Raw genomic sequence first — 23552 nt, 5'->3', positions numbered from 1 at the left:
ACCAGCCTGTCTTTGAAATGGAACTATACATCTTTTAAAAAGAAATTATTTCTTTAAACTATCATTTGATCCCAGCTTTCCAGTGAAGAAGCTTTATTTTCTTAAATTGTTTTATTCCATTGGTACAAATGTCAAAAAATCTTAGGTTAGAGAGAAAAAACCATAAAGTTACAACAAGCTTAAAATGGCAAGTCTTCTTTCAGTAGTAGGTTGGCATGTGGTACGGTTTATATTTTCTTCCCAGAATGTCTTCCAAATTGTCTCTATGTTAGCCATTCTATCCACCAAACATGTTGGCCTGGGTGTTATGAACATCCAGGTTTCTGACTGAGAAGGTCCCATCATCAACTTGAATCAAATGAGATAACATATGCAAAGCACTTTGTAGACCTTAAAGTACTATATAAAGGTGAACTATTATTAGCCATTATTAACACAGGAGCTGGGACTCTGTGGACACCATTAAACAATGTATAGGGGAAAAGTATGATTATATTTGGCATCTTTCTTCTGGTCAACAATACTGAGAATTTTGCAGCATCTCATTTCTATATGCCTTTTTTGTGTATATGAATGGAATATTTAATTGCTGTATTGGTGAGTGAAGGAGGGTCCATAATGAGATATCCAGCTCCTTTTGCCCAGGACAAAGGCATTTTTGGGCATAGGGACCTATAGGGTTACTTTATTAAAAAAAAAAAAAAAGTAAAACGACTCTTCTACAGGTGGTGCTGCGAATTGAAAGGTACCTGTTTCTTAAAAGACTAATAAACAAAGAGCATATTTAGGGAGTTAGTACTTGTCTACATTTAGGGATGACCTGGAGAAGTCTACCCATTGATAGACACACAATTTCCTCAGATTAGGGGCCTTTAAGGAGACAGGTCCCATAATTAATACCAAAGCCTTTGTCTTACTAGTTTTAAACCAGTGAGATTTGGGTGTCATGAATAGGAGCCTACAATATCTTCAACCTGTGAGATACATTAGAATTGTAGAATGAGTTCATACATTGGAGAGAGGGTTAGATTAAATGACTCTTAAAGTACCCATCCTCCCTGGCCTTTCCTTTGTCTCTTCCCTGACTCAGAGCTGCCCAGACTCTGTACCAGGGGGTCTGATGGAAAGAATATCATGCCTGCTCATAACACTTGTATGAACTGGGAGTCACCAACTGTGGTGGAATGGAGGACTACCAGATCCTAGCATTTGCCTAAGATTTTCTGGGCCTTACCATCTGCCATGCTTTTCCTTCCTCTAGACTCACAAACCCTGAATATTGCCATCTGATCTGCTGATGTACCCTAAGGACTCCTGGACCTTGCCATCTGCCCTGTAGCTGGACTCATATTTGTTGTCTCCCCCAATTAGAGTATAAACTCCTTGAAAGCAGGGATTGTCTTGCTTTTTCTGTTTTTATCCCTAGTGCTTGGCACATAGTAAGCTTCAACAAGTGCTTTTAATTAATTAATTCATTCATTTATTCATTCACTCATTCATTCATTCTTCCATGCTGACATCCTAATATTCTAGAGTTTACCAAGGCCATTTTATATATTAGCTCTCTCAGAGTCAGTCTAAAAAAGGAGGGAAACAGGCAGAATTTTCTTCTCTTTGGTAAAGATGAGAAAATGAGAGATCCAAAGTGCATCAGGTTCCTTTTACTGATTCATCCCAAATTTCCAGGGTCCCTCAATTCTTTACTCTTTGCCCCAGACTCTCTTACCTCCTGCAATGGGGACATATGTGATCCGGAAGCTCTCCACCTGGGAGGTGGGTGCCGTCCAGCTAACAGTGGCAGAGTTTTCAGTGATGTCGGAGAAGGAAATTTCTTTTGGTGATCCCATGGCTGAAAAAGAGAGAGAAAAACAGCAAATGCAAAAGCGGTCTGGAACTCTGCCTCACAATCACTCAATCCTCCTGTGACCACAGTCATTCTTAGCTTTTGTCCTGAGAAAGTGAACCATAGAGACTTCTCTGTCCATGCTGGGTCCTGCAGATGCAAATTTTTTTGATCTGAAAATAGAATTAGGATTTTATCAAAGTTGTGGTTCCTTAGTTACAATCTGATTTTCACTTTTTATTCAGAAAGAATGAATTCTATCCTTATGCCATACATCCAAGGAAAGGAGGAAGTCTCAGAGTTTATGGGAACATCAGCTGGTGATGTAGGTGTGTGTGCATGTGTCTGTGTACAATGAGAAGATCTGCGCACCCAGGAGGTGATATGAACACACTCAGAACTTGACCTGGGAGAGAGAAGGGAGGGATCTTAGAGAGAGGAATGTGTGATAAAGTGGGGACAAACACTAGTTTTTCTCACTTCATAATCTGTTGCTATCCAATATCGATAGTTTGTAAGATTGTAGGATTTTAAAGCTGAAAGGAATCTCAGAAAAAATGCAATCCAACCTCTCATTTTATATGTAAGGCAAAGGAGCCTAGAGGTAGGAAGTGACTTGCCCAAGGGTATGTTATATAACATTTGCTTCCTAAAAGTCAGCAAAACTTAATAGGATTAATTTAGTAGATGCTGGTAGAGGTGGTGGACTGGGTGATGCCCTTTTATTATAAGCCATGAATTCATAGTTCCCCTTGCAATGCTGGTTTTATCAGGGTGAATACTAAAGTGCTTAGATTTGTACAGGGAAGAGAACCAGTGTCAGGATCTACCACTGACTAGCCATGTGTCCTTGAGTAAGTCATTTCCTTATTTGGGCCTTCTTTTCCTTCTCTATAAAATGAGAAGGGTAGACTATGTAATTTACAAAGTCCTTTATAGCTCTAAAGCCTATGAACCCAAGGAACATTTTTAGATGGGGAGACTCCCTAGCATCCCTCCAATAAAACCATATTAGTGATTCTCTAGAATCATGGGCTCTGAGTCTGAAGGAAGCTTAGAGATCGTTTAGTCTATCTAGAGCTAGATCTACTCTAACTGGTTGAATCTCTAAAGCATTTGTTATGTAATATTATGAACTATTGCTGTTGTCCAGTTGTGTCTGACTCTTTGTGTCCTAGGGGACCATAGCATGCCAATGCTTTCCATGAGTTTTTCTTGACAAAGATACTGGAATGGTTTTCCATTTTCTTCCCTGGTGGATTAAGGCAAACAAGGTTAAGCAATTTACCCAGAGTCACACAGCTAGTGAGTGTCTGAGGCCAGCTTTGAGCTCAGATCTTTCTGACTACAGGCCCTATCACCCTATCCACTGAGCCACTTAGCTGCCTACTATGACCTATACTTACCTGTATTTTTAAATATTATCTTCCTACTAGATTACAAACTCCAGCTGGGTAGAGTTTGTCTTATTTAAACTTCATATATCTACCCCCTATACTTTAAGCATGGTTTTTTATGTATAGTAGTCACTTAAGAAATGTTGGTTGAATGAATGAGTGGATAAATCTATCCCAGCCACTTTATTTAACAAGTTACAAAAGGTAGGCCCAAAGAAGGGAAGCTACTGCCTGCCCCAAGGTCACACACCAATGGGTGATGTGGCTGGGGCTAGAAACCAGGTTTTATGACTCTTTGCTCATTGTTCTTTTTAAAACACCCTGTTATCAGTCTATGTGTAAGTACTGCCTTCTACTCCGTGAATTACTAGAAGGTGACTGCAGCATCTCTCAAGAGGCTATGGCTTAGGGTAGGAGCCCTCCACCCCCCAGCCCAAACTCCTTTAGGAATGATACTCTGCATGCTCAAGTCATTCTCATGTGCCTCAGTTTCCTCATCTGTAAAATGAAGCCCTATTTCTGAGTGTTTGATGGTCTAAACTTATTTGTTCTAAGATTCCTTCTAGCATTATTCTTCCTCAGTTATACTTTTCTAACAAAGCTTGCATTGTTAAAAACCATCAAAGGGTAAAGTTGGTCCTTTTCTTTCTCTTTGCAGAAGTAAGATTGCACAGCAGTTGGAATAAATGTCATTTGCTTTGTGGCCTCAGTCACTAATGCTTCTCTGGGGAAAAACAAAACTAAAGCACAACAGGGAGAGTCTGGCTCAGAGTTACCAGGGGAAAATGAAAGACTGCAAGTTGATGTGGAAAGAAGGGCTGATCTGGCAAGTAGATTGCTGCAAACCAGCCATTGGACTTAGTGACTGCCTGCCCCAGGCTGTATGTCACAGGGTCTACTAAAATGTCCTCTATTTCCCATTCATCTCAACTTGTCTTACAGAAATGGCCACTTGGAATTTGTGGAGAAGTTTTTTGTTTGTTTATTTAAAGCTGGTTGGAAATATCAGGGTATTGGAGAGGCAGAGCTTTTAGAATGAGAAAGAAAAATTACTTCTCCTGATGCCTGCTACCTATATTTTACTGAGTAGAAAGAAGCACCAGGTATGAGACAAGTATGTTTTGACAACTGCTCCATTTGGAACCTTTGGTGATTCTTGGGAGCTACCAGCTCATCTCCCAAAAGTGGGAACTCAACTAAGGTTCTGTTTTGGCCTCCCCAATACGTAGACTCCTTCCTGGGTCCTGAAAAAAGACAGACAAACATCCCAAGACTTCATGTTCTAAGGAAAGAAAATTCTGTTGTGGGGAAATATAATGAACTAGGGGAGGATAAGAAGGGAAGGTATCCCTCAAAGGGACAAAGAGAGAGTGAGCTCCAAAGATGGAAAGAGCTTAGTTAATACATCTTGTGAAAATCTACTTTTTAAAATGGACTATGTAAAGAGAGAGAGACAGACAGATGAGGTGGAAGACAGCAAGAAAGAATAGAAATAAAGATGAGGAAGAGGGAAAGTGGAAATTCTACCTTAGACTGTTTCTGACATTACCTCACTGCCTCTTCTTGCCAATACACGCACACACACGTACTCTGGCTGTGAAACCTATGTACATTTGTGGCCCCAGAGAGACAAATCAAACTGATCTTTCTAAATACTCGGTTCTGCCTTCTTTTTTTTTTTTAATCTCATTCTTATTCTTTCTTTAGAAGTGTGAGGTCTCTCTCTTGAAAACAAACAATGGAGACAAATATAACAATCAAAAGTAAACTAGAAAATGTCTTGTTTATAAACTGGGGTCAAAATCACGGCCTTCCCTTTGATCTGGTACCTTTTTATGAAGGGTAGGGGTGGGAATGGGGAGCAAGGGCTGGAAATGGGACTTTTCCAAAAAGCTCTGGAAGGCCCAGTCTTGGGGGTAAGGGAGCTAATGTCTTTCATGATTCTCTAAACACCATCAGAATAACCTTGGAGCACTAGCTAAACATGAATTTTTCTTTGTGCAGCCCATTCCATACTTAATCACATCATGTAAGTATTAGTAATGTGCCCATTTTACAGATCAGTGAAATTAAACTCACATGAGGTTGAGGGATGTGCCCACAATGACCCATCCAATAAGTATAAGAGCCAGGGTTTGAATTCATGTTTTCTGACTCCAGATCTAGTACCTTTTCCCCTCTCCGACAGAGTTTTTTTTTTTCTGAGTCTTCACCAAAGTGTTCATGGGCTCTGTATTTCATTCATTCTTACAAGCGTATGGTCACTAAATAGGACCTGACTTTTCTGTAGTGAACTCTTGGGAGATTTCTGGAAATTCCCAGCAGAATATAAGATCCTGGGGGCAGGGGCTGTTTAAATTATTTTCTTTCTGTCCTTAGTACAGTGCTTTGCACATAGTAGGCCCTTACTATATGTTTATTGAATTAAATTCAACAGAAGAGATCGTAGATTTAGAAAGAGGATGGACTATTGCCTAATCCAACTTGCTCATTTGATGATGAGGAAACTGAGGCTCAGAAAGGCTAAAATACTTGCCCAAGGTCACACAAGTAGGGAACAACAGCTTGTTAATTTTATAATCAGTAAAGACTATAATCTTTTCAGGTATAGGTCTAATCCTTAGACAAAGGAGGTCCCTCTGAAAAATTTCCCTTTGGATTTGTTCTATGATTCATAGATTAGAACACCCTTTGGTCAATATCTCTCATGAGTTTTTATTGAGCTGGGACTCTTAGAAGGAACCAATTTTAGTATTAGATGAGAAAGAATCAGCTGTAATAAATGTCATTCTTCTAAACCTCTCTGAGGTGAGTAGAAAAAAAAAAGCCACAACCCCCAGCTATTTACCATAAATGTCTTGTGAGTCAGTTAAGGTACTTCAGTGAATCACTCTATAGTTTTGTAATGTAGTTTTTTCCTTTCAAAAGAATTGGTGGGGTGAGATTGAAAAATGGCTGGACTGAAAGGCAACGGGCTAGGTTTGAGTCCTGACTGGTGAATCATTTTATCTCCCTACACCTCTGTTTCTTCTATAAAATGGAAGGATTAGACTTAGTTGAATTTTAAGGTTGCTTCCACTTGCAAATTTTTAAAATTGTGAAGATGAGTTCCATTAAGAAACGATGCATGCCAGAATGCCTCTATTCCATTATCTAAGTATTGAAATAAACATACCAATAACAACAAGATTGATGACTCATTTACATACTATTTCACTCACAAAATGACTGCTATCACAGAATTCAGAACTCATAACATGAAACTGTCTACCTCTCCTCCCTATTAAAACTTTAAAATTTAATGCATGTAAAAAGTACTTTGTCATCTGTTGGCTCATTTAAGACTTATAACCCTCTGTGAGAGGATGTTTGTATATTATTTGTGGTTTTATATAATATGTTCCCATTTTACAGATGAGGAAACTGAGGCGAAGAGAATCTGAATGACTGTCTCAGGGTCAGACAGGTAATATGTAGAAATAATATACAAACATCCTCTCACAGTGTAGTATTTTTTCCTTGTATCATACTGTCTTCCTAGCTGTTACAATGAGGGAATATTTAGTGCTGTGCCATGGGCCCCTTAAATTAGTATTAATTTTAAATATTGTTTGTGGAAAATGGTGATAGAATGAGGTGGTTTGGTAATAAGGGCAGAAGTATTATCTTGCTTTTCTTACGTCCACTGTAAAGATGACCCAAGAGGGTCTAGATGTTGAACAGCAACATTACTGAAAGGCTGTTTTTAAAGATTTGTTCAGTCACCTTTCAGTCGTGTCTGACTCTAGTGACCCCATTGGTTATTTTGGGGTATTTTTGGCAAATATATCAGAATGGTTTGCCATTTCCTTCTTTAGCTCATTTTATAGATGAGGAAACTAAGGCAAATAGGGTTAAGTGATTTGCCCAGGGTCACACAGCTGCTAAGCCAGTAAGAGGCTGGATTTGAACTCATAAAGATGAGTTTTCCTGATTTAAGCCCAGGACTCTATCCACTGTGCCTCCTAGCTGCCCCATTTTAAGAGATACTTTCAATTTCTTATAATTCCCTTTAACTTCCCACATCTTTCCATGATGGCAATAACGCTAATATTTATAGAGAGTTTTAGAGACATTATCACATGTGATCCTTACAACTACCCTGTGAAGAAATACTATTATCATCCACATTTTGCAGATGAAGAAACTGTGGCTTAGAGAAATTAAATGGGCTTAAACACGTAACTCATAAATATAGGCAGTAAGATTTGAACCCTCGTTTCTCCTGTTTTCAATACTCTTTTTGCTCTAATACACTAATTCTTTAACAGTGCCTTTGTCCACAGAGGCAGTTTGGTGGCACAGTGGAATAGAGCATCAGGCCTGGAGTTCAAATGTGGTCTCATATACTTACTGTTTGACACTGAGCAAATCACTTAACCTCTAGAGGTTGGCCTCTGTTTCATCAACTGTTAAATGGGGATAATAATGGTATTTACCTTGCAGGGTTGCTGTGAGGAGCAAATGAGATAATATTTGTCAAAAGCACTTAGTATGCCTGGCACATAGTAGGTGCCACGTAGATGCTTATTCCCTTCTCCTCATCCCCCCTCCCCATTCATTTATACCACTTCACAAATTGTAATCTATGGAAATACTCATGTAATTTTTCTATTTACTTAACATCACGTGATTTCAATGCATAGGAAAGGAAGTAGTCCCTTCTCCATCCCTCTCCCACCACCTTAAAGTAAAAATTATTACTTAAAAATTAGAGTGACGCTCCTTGCAATAATGAAGCACAAGATAAATACAATTCCTTCCCATCTCTCCATATTAGTCATGATACCTGTGGTTGCAATGGCATTGGTTGGCTGGGATCGCCGTCCACTGATTAATCCATAGAGTTCAATGTCATATACTGTTCCCTCTTTGAGACCTGTTATGTCCCGTGTACGCTCGTGGGCTGGTACGATTATTTCCAGTGGATCATCCTGCTTTTTAGCATCCCTAATTTTAAGAACAAAACTGTCGAAGACACCTTCATCTGCTGTCCAGGATAGACGGAAACCGTCTGGGGTAGCATCTGAAACCAGAAGGTTGTCGACTTCTGGTTCTGCTTCTAGAGGCAGAAAAAGAGTGGAAGAGGGAGGAGAGAGAAAGTCATTTTAACCACCAACTGTGCTCTTCTGTTCAGTAAGGATGTCAATATGCAGTGACGCCCCAGGTCAGAGAAGTACAAATCTCCTAGTTACCAAAAAATAAATGTGTTCAGACAGAAAAAAAGTTCCAACAGAGCTAGAGTTAGTACAAGTGCCTGTATGCATGTGTGAATTGTTTTCTAAAATTGATGACATTAAGCCACATCTGGACACACACCGTTTTCTCTTCCATGTAATATTAAACAAGTTAAAAGGAAGTAATTTATTTGTTTGTTCTCTATTTTCCAGTGGCCCGATGTTCTTCCTTTGTGAAACCTTTCTGGTAAAACACAAATAAACCCATGCTAATGAACTGCATAGTGCTGCCCATGATCATTTTCCTTATTATTTTTTTTTTCTGCTAGAGCAAAGTAGTTTTTAGAAGTCCTTTTTCTTTTCACTTTGTTCTAGAGACTGTTTGAATCAAAACTGAGGGATAGATAGTCCTTTAAGAAGCAGTGCGGAGTTTTTTCTTGGTATTAGTAAGGCACTGTAATTTTGGACCAAAGGGCCCACCTTGACTTTGCCCTAAAAGGGACAGATTTCCTCTCTGGAAAAGCAAATTTGAACTGTGATAATGATTAATGCTGTATTTCTCAGGCAAGACCTCTGAATCATCACAAAATTATGGATTTAGTCTGTGTTTAAGAATATCTCCAGTGTCAGCTTCTCTCAATGAAAGAATTTTATATTTCAGTGTCCAGAGCTAATTACATTTGACAACATTCTATCAGTTAAGACTTTATAGATGGCAGATGTTATTGACAGGTTTCTAGGAATATACCAGTCAGATATATTTCTTTTGAGAAGGCTGAAATGCATCTGGGCACTAGGAAGGATGATGATGGATAAGTAGAAGGTGGAACAGACACTCAGCTGAGAACCTCTAAGGCATTTTGATAGCAACATGGTGACATTTCGACCTTGTCGTGTCAGGAACGTAAGAAGGGATAGAAGACAAGGGAGAATGCAAAAGACATATGAACGAACTGGTCCCACCTATGAAATGTACAGCTGTGATGAGGACAGGAATGCAGAAGCCATGGTGATTTGGCAAAATGGACTGCATGAAATGTCTCCCAAGTGAAAACATGGGGATGGAAGAGAAGACTGAACAGAGGAAGAGAATGGCTTGCTTGAATAGAAATACCTGTAAAAACCACAGCACTCAAGGGCTTTGTTTGGTGCCCTTGGGCCAAGCCGAAGAGCATAACCTCATAGCCAATGCCAGTTATGAGGCCTTTAAGCTCCAGTTTCCTCTGGGCTCCTGAAAGTGTGAACTCCTGGGGGTCCAGCAGCTTGCCAGAATCCACCACGATTACTAGAAAGCTGTCAAAGGCATTCTCCAATGCCATCCAGGAAACTGTGAACCCATGGGGATTAATGTCGGAAATGGTTAAGTTTTCCAGTAGGGGCAGGGCCTCTGAAAGAAGGGAGGGTTGAAAACAGTACAGATTAGTGTCATAGACTTCACCAAAATAGCCTTAAATCTTCACAAAGGACAATGCATGGCAAATCTTAAAAGGTCAATAGATGTCAAGTGTTGACAGACTAGCTTAGGATAAATTTAAGTCCATCTCCTCCCGCCCACCAGAATTTTGGTTTTGAATCCAATTGACCAAAATAAATCTGGTTTCTATGGGCATTTTCTTTTCTCCTTTCCCATTTCAAATTTGTATTTTCTTCCCCTTCACATCTGGAATAAAGTAGTATTGATTCAATTAAAGATGGAATATCTCATAGACTAAGCATACCTTTTGAGGGCAAATCAGTTAGTAATATCCAAATTTGTGTAAGTACAGTTGCATATAGTATATAGTTAGCATGTATTATATACTTGGTATATACTTCATAATGAATGACAATTTTTTTTTTTTGGTGAGGCAATCAGGGTTAAGGACTTGCCCAAGATTACCCAGCTAGTAACTTTTAAGTGTCTGAGGCTGGATTTGAACTCAGGTCCTCCTGACTCCAAGGCCAGAGCTCTATTCACTGTGCCACCTAGCTGCTCCAGTGAATGACAAAATTTTAAGAGAAAGACTGCTTTTTCAAAAGTTAGTCTACTATCCTTTTCCCTCCCATGTTGACAACTTCGAGATTCTACTTTAGAAACTAACTGAAGGGTGAAGGTACTTGGGAATACTCTCACTTTGGGAGAACAATAAAATGACATGGGGTAGAACCTCCGCAGTATATTCAAGAAGAGTTTCAAGAATGAAGTATCTTGAATTATGTATTTTCAGTTTAAGCAAGTCAATAAAACAACAATAACAACAACAAACCAAACTCTTTTTCTTTTTGCTCTAAAACCTGGTTATTGAAAATTTTTTTCCAAAGAGTCTCCTTGCCTTCCTTGGTAAGTGAAGTCTAGGGAAATATGGCTGAATCTTTAAGGAGGGAACATGTCTCTGGACCTTGGTGTTATCCTGAACGTTAATTCTCATTGTCCAAGATGGTAGAGATAGAAAGCATATGATCACAGAATTTAAAACAAGAAAGGACCATCTTGTCCAATCGCCTTATTTTTGAAATGAGGACACTTGTGGTCCAAGAAAGGAAGTGAATGGCCCAACATCACAAAGGTGGTAAGTAACAGAGTTTAGATATGAATCCAGGTTTTCTGACTCTAAAGCCAGCATGATTTCCCTACTGTACCATGCTGCCTGCCTGGGCTAAATCTGTATCTATATTGATCCCATGGTATCCTATGGAGGTGTTTTTTTTTTTCCCTTAAGGAATTTTGGGACTTTATTTTGGAGAGGGATGGGATTTTTTTTTAACTCATCCTAAAAATATACCTTAGCAAAATCTCTTGGTTAATTGAAGTGGATTTTATTTTATTTTTTTCAGTGTGTGGGAAGATTTAGGGACTATTGAGGGTGGTTCTAGACCTATGATTCCCTTGGTATAGGGAAATTCTACCAGTGTAGCTTTACCCTAGTCTTAGAGCTGTCTGGGGGCAACACTGAAAAGTTAAATGACTTATTCACTTATCCAGAATTAGCATGTGTCTGAGGAGGGACCTGAATCCAGCTCCTCCTGACCATGAAGCTTGCTTTCTATTCACATGGCCTCTATATTGAACACTGCACTCTGGATATTTGAGGTTTGGCTACAGATGAGACCCTAGGAAGAACTACTGGGCCTCTTGAAGTATCAGACTTAGATACAGAGAAGAACTAAGCCTATTGCAGAGAGAGCAGCTGGTATATAGTGCTTTATAATAACAATCTTTTTAATAACATTGTCATTCCTCCAGATTGTGGTGGCATTTTGCTTTTGTCAGGGAGCCAAGAGTCTGCTAAAATATTGCTATCACTCCTCAGAAGCAACCCTGCTCCAGCTGCATTTTAAGGAAATTGGCTGGACAACAGTGGTGATTGCTCTTGATCAATCATAAGACTGAATTCTCCTCTCTCTCATTCATAGCTGTTTCTTAGGAGCTCTGTCAGCACTCCTTATCTCTGATCAGAAATAGACAGATTCCCTACATCTACCTAATGCAAAGATGATGAGTGGTCAAGAGGTGGCCCTGGCTCTCAGGTACCCTCAGCCAAACTTCTGAGAGTAATATGTTGGCTTTTACTATGAATAACCACACTTTCTGTCATTCATCAGCTTTAAGATTGTGTGCTGATTACAATATGTTTACTACAGAATACAATATATTTGCTACTGAAACTCACTCACACCCTCGATTTAAAAGACCCTGAGACATAAGCTGAGTTACTCCACTGTGAACTCTATTCTTTTTGCCCTCGCTCTTTCAGCCAGAAAAAGTGAGGACTGGTGGTTTTTAGTGATGATGGCTGGGGAAGGGCAGGCCAAAGGGAATGGTTTGGCCAAAGTGATCATTAAGGCAGTGTTACTAAAGTTCTCCAATTTTGGGGTCTTAGAACCCCTTTGCACTCTAAAAAATTACTGAGCACCCCAAAGTGCGTGTTTATTATGTAAATATCATTTAACATTATTATGAAAATAGTTTTATTTCATGGACCCCCTAAAAGGGTCTTGGAACTGCTGCCCTAAGACATCCTTGGTCATGCTCAATTTGGAGCATTCTGCATGCACAGTTGACTAGAAACACTCCAAGAAATAATTATTAATGCTTAAGGCTTAGTCCTACAGGCTTTGACTTAAAGAAAAAGAGTTAAAATAAACATATTCTTTCACTTTGTGAAGAAGTGTATCCCAATTCCCACTCCCACCCTCCTTTTTTTTTTTCCTGGAATTGGATTTCCTATGTTTATTTTGAAACACTGGTTGTTTATTTTGAGATATTTTGTATAAAGAGATTTTTTTTTAAAAAAGTAATGTTTCTGATAAAGGCTAAGATGAAACTCATGCAGTTTGTAAACAAAACTTTTCCTGGAAGACATAAGTCAACCCCTTCCCCTTCATGAATGGAATGTTGCCTTCTTTGGGAGGGGTCATCTTTGCCCCATACTATCATTTAGTATTATTTTTCATTGTTGGCTTGATAGTGATTTTTCTCTCTGCCTGTCCATTTTTAGGATATTTTTTTAAGGTCTTAAGTGCTTTCCTTTTTAACACTGAGTGGACAATCTGGTAATTTGGTCTTGGATGTACAAACTGAGGGCTTTCTTTACCTTATTTTTTTTCCCTTCATTCTCCCTGGGAGGTTTGCATGAAGCAACATGTAAAGGGAAGGTCTTTTTGATAGATCTTTGTTCATTAATAATCACCCTCCACCCTACCCCCAACCCCAGGAGTTTTGTTCATTACTCATCTTATGTATACGTTGTTTTCCGAAGAAATTACCATTTTCTGAGTTTAGAGCATTATCTGAACAACGAATATACATATCAGATAAATAGCAAAAAAAAAAAGGCTTTTTTTAGATTATGCTTTTAGAAAAGTGTTCTTTACAATTGTGGGAAAATCATTACCAAATAGTTCCATTTTGCACAACTGTGCCTGGAAGGCCCTTTAAATTTAAATAATGAACCTAAATTTTCCTCAGACATTAAAAGACTTAATGGAGCTTCCACAGATGCATAATTTAAAACAGACACTGGGAGGGAATTTGGTTCAGTATGTGTGAATCAGATGATGACTTTGTTCTGCCTCTGCCCTGCCCCTCCACCCCATATTAATATATGTGAGATTTCTATTGCTCTCTAGGTATGTCTACTCTAGAAATTGAATATCATCTCATCCCCAGAATGGTGAACTAGCCCATCTCCCCTTTAAAAAAAATTCAGAGACTTAATTTGTAGGGAGTGGATAAGGACATGTTAATAAGATCCGGGTTGACTCATGTATCCCTTAATTCTGACCCTAAATTATCTCTTCTAGGTGTCAACTTTAGAGGGAGATAGTTGTCCTGTTGGTAAGAAAAAGGGAAACCACTATCTTTCTGGAATAATTTAGCTTGAACACACTCTAGGCAGAGTTATGAATTGAAGTCCTTTCTGCTCTTAGGGTTCACCATTACATTTTTTTTTGTAAATATTTAAATATATTTATATTGATTGTACCATCCTGTTGCCAGAATGTTGCAAGCCATCCACAAGTCAAACTGGGAAATTTAGTATCCTAATGGAATGCCCCAAGAGGTATTCTTCCACAATTTACTTTGAAGAGAGAAATTTATTCCTTAAGCACCCATAAGGGAAGAATCAGGCTAAATAAGCCTAAATAGGTTCTAGATATTGAACGTACTGTGAATCATGTTGAATTTCTTCTTGGAATGAATATAATGGCACTCTATTTTCTATAAGTTGGAATTACAGATGGAAATTCCATGATATTAAAGACTTTGAAACTAGCACCTGTTGTCACAAAGGCAGTGAGTGGCTTGGTCTGGTCACCAGCCCATGTCATTCCCCTAATGCTAATGTCATAGCCTGTATTATCTACCAAGCCAGTGATGTGAGCGTGCTGCATGTCTCCTGAGACTGTGTGCTGCTGGGGTTCATACAGAGAGTGAGAATCGCTAACATTGATGACAAACTTTGCAAAGAGCCCATCACTTGTGGTCCATGACATGTTGAAGCTGTCAGGGGTAACATTGTTAAGAATTAGCTGGCCCACCTGTAGCTCTGGTTCTGATGGAAAAAGGAACAAAGGCAGAAAAAAGAATATTACTTGGGAAGGGATAGCGGAATGGTAAGCATTGTCACAACACAACCAGTCTGTGTCAGTGTAGAAGACATCTCGAGGCTATATCTATAACTACAAAGCAGAAGTGTATTGTTTATGAAATGCTGAAGAGTATCATGTTTTCCAACCGGTGACAAGTTTTTACATTGGTGCCTATGATATAATTTGCCTGTCTGCGTAGAAAAAGACATGTTCTACTTCATCAAACATGATGGAAATGGATTAGCTACATATATATGTATGAATAATACATATATAACTATATGGAAATATTTAAATATCTGTACATGTATTATCTACATAGCAACATAAATATACAAGTATACTTAAATTAACATTTGGAAATATTTATACATTGCATAGTTGTTGTTGTTATTGTTGTTTAATTGTTTGAGTTGTGTCCTACTCTTCATGACCCCATTTGGGGATTTCTTGGCAAAGATACTGGAGTGATTTGCTATTTCCTTCTCTAGCTCATTTTACAGATGAGGAAACTCAGGCAAATAGGGTTGACTTGCCCAGGGTGACATAGCTAGTAAGTGTCTGAGGCCAGATTTGAACTCAGGAAGATCAGTCTTCCTGGCTTCAAGCCTAACACTCTATCTACTGTGCCATCTAACTGCTCCTATTGAACAGTATTCCTTTATACTTTTATACTATACTTTTATAGTGCATAATATTCCTCTATAAACGTGCTACTCTGATGCCTCATGGTAGCATGGACATGATCCAGGTTAGGCCAGCAGACTGCAAGGGCTAGCAGTTCCTACTAGGCCTGAAAAACTTCACCTAGGGCCCAGCTACAGATTCTATATCTTTCATGCAAGCACCTGCCTGCTTAAGCTGAGAGATGCTCATCATCAGGCTGGTAACGGGATAACATAGCTTTTGGCCACCACAGCCTCTGAAGTCCCTCCATTAAGATGATATGCATTGGTGAAGGGAATATCCTAACTGAAGAAATCACAGAGCTTTGAAGCCATAAAATAAGGACTCTGTTAGTTCATGCCTTTCAAGTCTTTTTTTTTTTTTGGTAAGCTAAAGGCCATGTCCATGTTCATGTTCAGCAATAACTAAAGAGAATTCTATTTTCTTTCACTGCCTTCTATATATACATATATGTATATATATATATACACACACACACATACTTGTATTGAGTATTTCATCATTTGTTGAATAATTAATTTGTTTATGTTATACACAAAACAATATCTCATAAAGAAAAGTTACATAAACTAATGTTAGGAAAACTTTGATTAAAAGGAGGGAAAAAACCCCAAAAATTCATGTCATAGTTTTAGACCTAGAAGAAACCTTAAAGGTCATATAGTTCAACTCCCTCATTTTACAAATGAGGAAACCAAAGCCCAGAAAAAGGAAGTGACTTGTCTAAGGTCACCCAGGTAATTACTATCAGAGCCAAGATTTGAGCTCTGCTTCTCTGATCACAGATTCAGTGTTTTTCTATTAAACCACACTCATCAAGGGTAGTAGGAAAATGAGAATTTTAAGATATGAATGTCACTGTAATGCTTTTGTATAGCTATTGGTAAAAATGGCATTTAAATTTAAGCCCTAAGACTCACCAACTACAGAGCTGTCTGATTCCTTGGAACAACTGGATCTATGGATGATTCATTTCTCTGTTGCTAGGTTTTCCTTCCTTCATCAGCACATAGTGTGCAGACTTTCTGAATATCCTATTATATCATGGGGGAGTTGCTGAGTTATTTCCCATTAGGGACTATGTAGGCCCTCGCCTCCTGGATGTTCGTTTATATAACAGTCTGGAAAATGCCAACACTGAATGAATTTCATTTAGACTGTGCTCTGGAGAGAAGCAATGAATAAAATGGCACTAGATGATTGAGGTGACAGAGGAGGTAGTGTTGGTCAGGGCATGGGGGAGGAAAGAAAGCATAAGGTTAGGACGGTGGAATTATTCTTCCAAGTGGATGGCAAGAAGACTATTTTAATTTCAGGCAGTGGAGTGAGTGAGGACTCTATTTTCCCTACTCCAGCACAAAGTTATCAAGTTTTACAGGACCATTTAATAGCATAAATCTATAACCCAGTCATGGAATTATCTTTTGGGAAAATAAAATCTCTGGCCATCAAAGAATATTATTCAAATACCTGAAACAGCCACAAACAATTACATGAGGTTCCAAAAAGTTCCTTCATTTTCATAACTCAACACTGTCGTAATCTCTAGAAACAGCACGGAGGAATTAGTACCGTATCACACCCAAAATAAGATACTTAAAATCACGTCTACTTTCTCTTTCTTTGCATTTCCTTAGAGTGCCTCAATTAAGAATTCATGTTGTAACCATCCCCATATTGCCAAATGGAGGCTGACAGTGCCAACATTTTCACAATGTAGGGCCAGTCTTGCATCTCTGCCCCCAAGATGTCTTGTATGTGCTCGTATTGAAGGAATAGAGTTGGAAAGTACTCAGAGGTGCAAAGATTCAGAGAAAGGATTTCAGGGGGAAGGGAAGTCAGTATCCATGCAGGGAAAGAATCATCTTCCATACACTGTACACTCCCACACGCTCAACTCCCCAAAACACATTCCTTTGCATGCTACTTACATCCAGGAAAGACTGACTTGATAGGATGGATGAGGTGTGAGAGGATGCTACATGCATGACTACCTTCTTGGAAATGAAAACTGGTAGAAGAAAGGATCTGAGATCTTAAGAAAGTTACTGATGGATACAAGGCCGTGCTTGCTAGAAAAGGAGCAGACCCTCTAGTCAAAACAGATACCCTACTGGATAGTTAAATAAACAAAGGCCAGGCAAAGAGAAGTCTTGGTCACAACATTAGCCTAACTGGCTCAGTCCATGCAGTTGGTGGTTTTGCTGTGTATGTTTTTTAGCATGCCATGTGAAATCCCAGTCTCTGGTCCAAAGGCCTGGTAGAGAAATGGTATTATTCCAGCTGAGAAATCATAATGACATGCACACATCTTCTTTGTGTATGAGATTCGCAACACATTACCATGATTAGAAAGACCACAGGCAGATGAGTGTGGATTGTATTGGAAGGATTATGAAGAATATTCAAAATCAGATGCAAGGATGTTTAAGAAATTCAACTGGGGCAAGTCAGGTTAATTGTTCCCAAATGCAAAGAACCTCACCAGATGTGTGTACATAGTTAGGAAACAGAGGTTGCCAGTGGATTTCCTTAATTCCTGGGGCATTTAAAGCCTATTCTTGGGATTTTAGCTTATCTGCTTTCCAAGTACCATTTGATTGACCAAGTCTGACAGACCTTCATATTTTTTTTCTCTTACTTTTCAGAAGCAGAATGGGATGAGTGGGTTATGGATATTTTTTAGATCTGTATCAGAGAGAAGGTCAACAGACAGTGAAGAAAAACAAGAGAGCATCCAGTAAAGTGAAATACCTGTGGTTGCCTGGGCCATCAGGGTCTGACCATTCTGCCCGCCAATCAGCCCATGAAGTTGGACAGTGTAATTAGTGGAAGCTCTAAGGTCGTTGATTACAGAGCTTCTCAAGGCCCCAGGCACTGTGTAGACCACAGAGTCCAGAGGAAGATCAGAATTCCTAACTTCTAAAACAAAGTTATCAAAGGCTGCCTCCTGAGCTTTCCACGAGAGGGATACACTGCCCGAGGTAATGTCTGAGACAGTGAGATGACTAAGAAGAGGTTCGGCTACTATAGAAAGGGGAGAAAAAAAATAGAACAAATATATGAATTAAAGCACCACCATGAGATCTACGTTCTAAACACAAAGACTAAATCCATAAAACTCTGGGCATTTTTCCCCCTCAGGAGAAAATCAACCTTTGCTGAAAAATTTTATGTTGAACAACAAATATGCATAATAGATAATTCTTGTTTTTATGAGTTTTTGGAGAATATTTTTCTTTCAGAATAAAATGCTATTAACCATTTATTAGGAGTAGAGGAGCACCCACAGAATGCTGTTGTTTTCCATCCGTTCTCACTGTGTTCAAGAATGCTGGTGAGAAGGGTGTTACTTGAAGAGCTCCTGGGCCAATCCATTGGATGAGAAATGTTATATGCCTTTGAATCCCTGGTAGCAAAATGCCAGTGTACACAGACTTACTTAAATTGCATGAGTTGTTGTAAGGCCTTTGGAGTTAAAAGCACTGGGATACGAAGGCAATAGAAATGGCTTCCATGTTTTACAATTAAGGAAAAGATTCTCAGGGAAGTTCAGTGACTTGTCAAAGGTCACTTAGCTGTTCTCATGGTGTTAGGATCAAAATTTGAACCCAGGTCTTGTGACTTTAAGTCCAGCAATCTTTCTACCATACCATGTGTCCCCATGTGTGGATGAGAGCTTTAGTTTCATTTAAAGATTAAAATATTAGCTAACACCCTTTGTGTTCATTGGGAAAATTCTACTTTATGACCACCACACTGAAACATCAATACCCAGATCATGGTAACTTTAAGGCTGTACATTTTCCAGTGTGTCCCATCATGTGCTTTTCCCTGGGAGGGAGATTCTGCAGAACTTTACTTTACTGCTGTTAGGAGAAAAAAAATGTAATAGTCTATGTGACATTTGCATCTCAATTATGATTCATCTGGACCTAATCAGGGATTAAAACTTAACTACTCACTATCTATTAGATTCAGGGGCACAATGAGGTAGATAGAGGGTGGCTGAGCCTAGCCACATAAATACAAAATCCTGTAAATTAGAATGGGAAGAGAGAATTGTTAGAAGGAGAGGTAGGTGCATATAGCTGTTGCAGATGCCACACTTATGACTTGAATATGCACACCAGGTGCTACCCCAAAGAGGTGGACAATAAAGTCAGCGTTGGAGAAAAGCCCTGAGATATAGGCAATCCTGAAAGTGCCAGAGAATGTATTCCAGAGGCTCCAACAACCTATCATAAGCAACAATTTCAATGGTAAATGTCTCAAAAGCCCCATCTGTTTGCTGTCCAAGAATGGTCAAAGCTATCAGGAGTAATGCTGGAAACCTTTAAGTCCCTAGTTTCTTGTTTCTTTGCTAAAGAGGGAAGGAAAAAGGGGGAAAAGATTTTCAGTTAGAGCCATTTCATCTTAGAGCTATTTGGGTCCTGATAGCAAGCTTAATAAAAATAGCTACAGGTAAAATAGAGGGTCTGAATAGTTTATAATCCAGGAAAAAAAATTATCCCTGAGAAAAATGAGAAAGTTGGAAGAGGGAAAAGCAGGGTACATGAAAGACAGATACAGCAGCATTCTATGCTGTATGCAATATTAGGTCTTGCTGCATGGACTTCTGGGAAGTGGAGAACACACTAAGACTTCAGAGTGAGAGGAGCAGATTCTCAAGTCCCACATTTTTTCAGTTCTCCATCAGTCTCTCCATGAGATGGATTTCAGCTATCTTTTGAAAAATGTAAGTTGCAACCAAACTTCTAAGCTTCAACCAAGACTATCTTGCCCCAGGCCTCATTCCAAGGCTTCCTTTGTTTGAAAAAGATACCATCTTAGAGACTCTGACACCAGTGCCCTTCTAAAGATACTATCTTCAGATGGTCATGGTTCAAATGGAATCAATAATCTTGTCAGTGTATGTTCTCCTGTTTCCATCAGTCATATAGACAAAACAGCCTAAACTTCTCTTAGCCAAGAGATAAAATTCGGCCCCTTTTTTCTTCCCATGTGACTTTAAAGTATCTTTTTTTCCTATCTTTCCTAAGAGTTATTACTAAAAAAAAAGTATCCAGTTGCAAGCCAAGTTAGTTTAAGCTCAATCTAGACCATTCCTTTCAGCTAATGGGGTAAACCGCGCCCTTAATAATGTTTCCACCAAGTTTCTTCTGTGCAGGAAAAGGAGAGTCTTATCACAGGGGAATGTCTCCTAAGTGATAACACAGTGGGGTAAGGATCACCAAGAAATTCGCAGTAGTTTTGGTGAGGCACAGATCAGGTTGGTTATAGTTTTTCCTCTGTTGCTACAGCTCATTAGGAGTGGAAACACTAAAATTTATTGGAAAACGAAAGCAAAACTAAAGGGTCTACTGAAGGAACGGACCTGAAGTAGCCCTGTATTCCTCTGTTGTGACCTGTGACTTCATGGACTGCAGGAAAGAAATAGATTGTAGCTAGCAGGATTTAAAGCATACATCTGGGGAGAGCTGTTTGGCATACGGAGTGTTTCCTCAATAAAAGCTTTTTGAGAGAAGTAGTGTATCTGGGGATGGCACCCTTGTGGACCTGAAATAGCATCCAGCTAGCTGTAATCACCTGACTGGAGCTGCTCCTCTTCCAGATGTTGTCAGCATACCATGGTTTCCCAGGGTAGGTGGAAGCCAAATGGTACAAGCCAAAGAGCCTGACTAGGTTTTCATCTGAGTTAATCAGGCAACGATGGGTGTATAGGCTTGCTTTCAGAAATTAGTTGCAATAAGCATGATGATCAGAGTAAATGGGAAAGAAAATCACACAAAACTTCCCTAATGAGTTTCAAACCACTCCATTGGTATAAAGAGGATGAGGAGCAAGGCTGAATAGAAATCACTATTTCATTTGATTAGGCCACCCAGGGAGCCCTGGGTCCCCTGAAACAGGCCCAGAGTAAGCTACTAAGTCTCCTCAGGGGCCTGGCACTGGTGACTAAAACCCCCAAGGCCTAGTACCCTTCCAGAGAGAGAAGCTAACTGGCACATAGAACTATCGATTGTTTGATACGCATGAACTTGTACAGGCTGTCTTGCTAATGCTGATAGAAGCATTTATGCCAATTAATGACATTTCACTCTGGTACAGACTTGAGTCATAATTGTATTCTAACTATTTGCCAGTCTGATATTCTAGTAACTATTAGTTGCTGTGGATGGCTTAGTATAGAAGATGTGCCCTTGGGGTTAATCAGTTCTGTATTAAACTTGGTATATATTAATGAAACATTTTTTAAATTTGAGAATCATGGCACCCATATCCCTGAAGGCTGCTGAGATATTAAAATTGCATTTTCGATTTACAGAAGGATCTCTAAAGTTAAATGATCTGTGTCTCACCTAAACTCACCAGTGGTAGCATGGTAAAGATTCTTGATCTCTGGATAGGAAATGAAGATTTGTGGACTAGTCTGTACTCTGAGATGCTTCCATGACAAGAGGCCATCCACCTAAAGTGGTCTTGGCTTAATCATGTTTATCCTTGATTTTGAGCTTAAATGCAGAGTGAGTATCTAGGAGTCAGAAAGCATCATGCCCCCTTTCTTACAGCCTCCTTGCAATTATAACTGTCCCAGGACACGTGCAATGCCTCACTCCCACTCAGATCTAAGAGCTTGCCAGATCTTAGCCAAAGGGGAGAATTGATTGAGTTTATATATGCAGCTGGAAGGGGAGAGAAATTTGCTTGACCCTTCTCACCTAAAAGGAAGCCAGATCTCTAAAAAAGTAAAATAGTTTATTGAGAAAAAAGGTACCTGTGGAAGCTTCAGCAGAAAGGGAGCTTGTTCTGTAGGTCTGAATCACCCCATAGATGGTGACTCTATAGGGGGTGGCAGCTTGGAGGCCTGTGATATTCACAGCTCTCAGGCTGCCAGACACTGTGAGATTCTGAACCTCTTCCAACTTGTTAGCCTCCTGCACCTGAATGACAAAGCTGTCATAGGCTTCCTCTGCTGTGGTCCAGTTGAGTTTGAGGGCATCCCAGCTAACATTTGTCACAGTTAACTCTCCCAGTTTAGGGAGCTCCTCTGAAGAAGGACAGAGAATCATTTAGTCAGCCACATGTTATAGAAATCCAGAATCTCTGAACTGGAAAGGACTTCAGAGGTTATTGAGTCAGACCCATACCTAAATAGGAATGCATTTTACAATACCAGATCCCCTCAATAGTCATGTATCTGCTGCTTGAAGACCTCAAGAAATGGAGAACCCACTATTTCCTGAGGCAACTTCATTCCATTGTTTTTGTTTTGTTTTGTTTTTGGGCTAGGCAATAGGGTTAAGTGACTTGCCCATGGTCACACAGCTAGTAAGTGTCAAGTGTCTGAGGTCGAATTTCAACTCAGGTCCTCTTGACTCCAGGGCTGGTGCTCTATCCACTGCGCCACCTAGCTGCCCTTAAAAGACATAACTTCCTTCCATTGTTAGGGAGCTGTATTGGTTGGGATTTTTTTTTTTTAATGTATCAAGGAAAAAATTGTCTCCATGTAACTTTTACTTCTTTGTAATAACCCTTCAAGTATTTTAAGTGATTAGTTCTCCCACAAGTCTCCTCTAGACTAAACATCTCCAATTCTTTCAACCTGTCCTCAAATAGTATGGTTTCCATGCTTCATGACAAGTCCCACAGTCTGACAGATGGAGGTCCAGCTTTCAGTTAATTTATTTTGTTGATATGATTAAATCTGGTACCTCTCTAACTTATAGTACGTCTCCCTATAGGGCCTCTTCTTTTTTTTTTTTAGGCAATCGGGGTTAAGTGACTTGCCCAGGGTCACACAGCTAGTAAATGTCAAGTGTTTGGTCTGAAGCCGAATTTGAACTCAGGTCCTCCTGACTTGAGGGCCAGTGCTCTATCCACTGTGCCACCTCGCTGCCCCCTAAGGCTTTGAAATTAGATATACAGTAGCCCAGATTGGGAAAAGGCAAAACAATGAGTCATTCTAATTTGTGTTCTTATGTGGGACTTTTCAGTGAAAGGACAAGGTCTAGTCCTTTATTTGAGAGAGCATGTCTTGCTTCTGACATTGGCATCTATTAATTTACAACATCTGAATTTATAAAACCAATTTGCACAAAACTTGACAAAGTTAGGATTTGTCTCATATGCCTTTTTTCCCCCCTTCAACTTGAAATGGAAGGGACAGTTAGGCAGAGGTGGCCTTGATCCAATCATGCTCACTGATTTCCTTCAGCCCTTTCTTCACATGACTTCTGATAGCGTTTGGGATTTTGCTGAGGAATCCCATCTCAAGATATTCTTTAGCAACTTAAGGCATTTTGATCTGGTTTCTACTGCTTATTTAGAAATAAT

At 39.4% G+C, this 23552-nt stretch overlaps 1 protein-coding gene and 1 long non-coding RNA gene across 2 annotated transcripts in view; one reads left to right on the top strand and one right to left on the bottom strand.

Annotated features, from left to right (window-relative positions):
• The window catches only part of LOC144455922 (uncharacterized), a 37487-nt gene extending 18556 nt beyond the window's left edge, over positions 1 to 18931 (top strand). The window contains exon 2 of the long non-coding RNA XR_013484778.1: positions 17864 to 18931. This is a non-coding gene — a long non-coding RNA (uncharacterized LOC144455922). The remainder of the gene's footprint in view (positions 1 to 17863) is intronic.
• Positions 1 to 23552, bottom strand: part of TNC (tenascin C) — a 114666-nt gene that overhangs the window by 19323 nt on the left and 71791 nt on the right. Inside the window, 5 exon segments of the mRNA XM_078150181.1 lie at positions 1727 to 1849; positions 8069 to 8341; positions 9571 to 9843; positions 17970 to 18242; positions 21994 to 22266. Coding sequence (XP_078006307.1) covers positions 1727 to 1849; positions 8069 to 8341; positions 9571 to 9843; positions 17970 to 18242; positions 21994 to 22266 — 1215 coding nt within the window.

This window comes from Phascolarctos cinereus, unplaced genomic scaffold, assembly GCF_003287225.1.
Source record: "Phascolarctos cinereus isolate Bilbo 61053 unplaced genomic scaffold, phaCin_HiC Scaffold_2;HRSCAF=192, whole genome shotgun sequence".
Classification (NCBI taxonomy): Eukaryota; Metazoa; Chordata; class Mammalia; order Diprotodontia; family Phascolarctidae; genus Phascolarctos; species Phascolarctos cinereus.
This window is presented reverse-complemented; position numbering and strand designations above follow the sequence as displayed.